Source organism: Aplysia californica, unplaced genomic scaffold (assembly GCF_000002075.1).
Source record: "Aplysia californica isolate F4 #8 unplaced genomic scaffold, AplCal3.0 scaffold01294, whole genome shotgun sequence".
Classification (NCBI taxonomy): Eukaryota; Metazoa; Mollusca; class Gastropoda; order Aplysiida; family Aplysiidae; genus Aplysia; species Aplysia californica.
In genome coordinates this window covers 120,977-123,049 of record NW_004798564.1, presented here as the reverse complement: position 1 = coordinate 123,049, position 2,073 = coordinate 120,977, and the positions used below count along the sequence as shown (strand labels likewise).

General features: G+C 41.8%; 1 protein-coding gene across 1 annotated transcript in view; it reads right to left on the bottom strand.

Annotated features, from left to right (window-relative positions):
- LOC101851911 (complement C1q-like protein 4) overlaps positions 1 to 731 on the bottom strand; it is a 2,598-nt gene extending 1,867 nt beyond the window's left edge. The window contains exon 1 of the mRNA XM_005112502.2: positions 675 to 731. Within this exon, the coding sequence (XP_005112559.2) occupies positions 675 to 731 (57 nt within the window). The remainder of the gene's footprint in view (positions 1 to 674) is intronic.
- Positions 732 to 2,073: the final 1,342 nt, after the last annotated feature.

The following is a 2,073-nucleotide window of genomic DNA, read 5'->3' as shown; positions in this document are numbered from 1 at the left end:
ATCCACCCACCCACCCACCCATCCATCCATCCATCCATCCACCCATCCATCCATCCATCCACCCACCAACCCACGCATCATCCATCAATCCATCCATCCACCCACCCATCCACCCACGTACTCACCCATTTATCGATCCACCCATCCATCCATCCACCCATCCATCCATCCAGCTAGCCAGCACGTGAAATTGCACGCACCCTGTACAATAAACTCCCATTCCTTTATTAAACTGTTCCGGGTTTTTTTATAATATGTAGTGATCGTTTCATTGTATGCCGTGATCGGAGGCAGACGGGATTCCCTCTCTACAAAGAACCGTGCATCGATTGTGCGCTGTGGTCCGTGCATCTATAATGTCATGTCAGTCGTAAACAGCACAGTCTGGGAAATACATTTGTGAGCGTGAGGAATTGTGGTAAAATCAGGCACTCTTCAAAATGATATATCAAAGAAATCTCTTTTTTGGGGGCCGGCGTTGTGTGGATGGGCATTTTTGATCTAATTTTATTTTTTTGGCTCAACACATTTTATATCTATTTATAAAAAAAATTGTGTGTGGATTTTACTGAAAAACATTGATTAAAGTCACACAAAAAAGTAAATTGTCAGTCTCCAAGGTCTCTTAGGCCACTTTCTCGCTAATTCTACTTCGAAAACTAGGCGACCCTGACCTCCTTCAATCGCACAATCGCAAATATATCATATGTGGACTCAGAGAAGTGACTCATTTTGTCAGCACGCCACACATTTGTATCAAAGTCCGTGTATAACAAGATGGTTCACTCCTCTCTTTGAGCCAATTAAAAAAAGTGTACTAAAAATCCAGTGGCGCCCTCTTCGAAAAAATGCGGACTTTGCGAACAGAGCTACCCAACTCGTGTGAAAAACAATAAAGGCGAAACTAACAAACTGTGCTATTCCTATTCTTCTTCTGAAGAAACGAAAGAGAGCTTCAAAACAAAGACTGCAGCGCCATCTGAAACTATGCGCAGACTTTCGCGGACATTTTTTTGGCTGAGTGAACTATCGTGTTATGTACGATCTTTGATGGTATTGATAATAGTATCGATACTCAATGGTATTGGTCATGGTATCGATATTCAATGGTATTGATCATGATTTAGTTACTCAATGTTTTTAAAACCTGTTTTCAGCTTACATATTAAAATAGACTCAATATTTTCCCCTCAGCATTTGCAATTTGAAACAAATTATTACGCTGAAAGCCACGGTAAAATGCATCGATAAGTGGTAGCAGAATCTCTTTGAAGTTAACTACTGCGCAGGATCAAAAACTGCATGCAGATTTGTAAAAAATTAATAATTATGGTAGATCTAGCTGAAAAATTGATTTCATTTCGAAATTTAAAATGTTAAATTAAGCGGAGTTTCTCGCAAAGAACCTGTTTTGATTCGGTAATTAAAATTCTGCTGACTTTGTTTTCAAATTTGTCAATTTATTCAGTGTTTAAGGCCATTGGCCCGCATCACGTTATATAAAATGCTCTTCTGTTAAATAAAATTTCCATAATGAAAGAGTACAGGTTGTGCACATATCTCTTATCAAGGGTCAAACATTGCACTGGGCAGAGTCAGGCTGGGAGGAATTAACAATTTCCTTTCATAGACAAATATATAGAGAGTAGAAAATAAAGTAAAATTAATCCATCTTCAATATTACTACGAGACTTCAAATTTGAGTCTGAAACCGTTCTAAAGATCACTCACTGCGTTGTGCGTCTAATACGAGGAGCCCATAGGGGGATCGTGTCAGATCGGGTCGGTTGGCTAGCCAGACTGAGGGCGAAAAGCGGGTACCGTGGCACAAGCCGATGGCACCTGACTCGTCGCCTCAAAAACAAACGCGTATGGGGTGCCCACTACGACTGGATCTGGTCGACCGCTCTACTTCTACTTCTCCTGGAACTGAAAACAAACAAACACGTTTGTATTTGAGGCAACCGAGTCGGGCAATCGGACCCGGTCGGCCAATCCTATCCGTAGTTGGCACTCCGTATCAAGTGATCGGCCCGGCCCGACCCAACCCGACCCGACCCGATCCGATCCGAT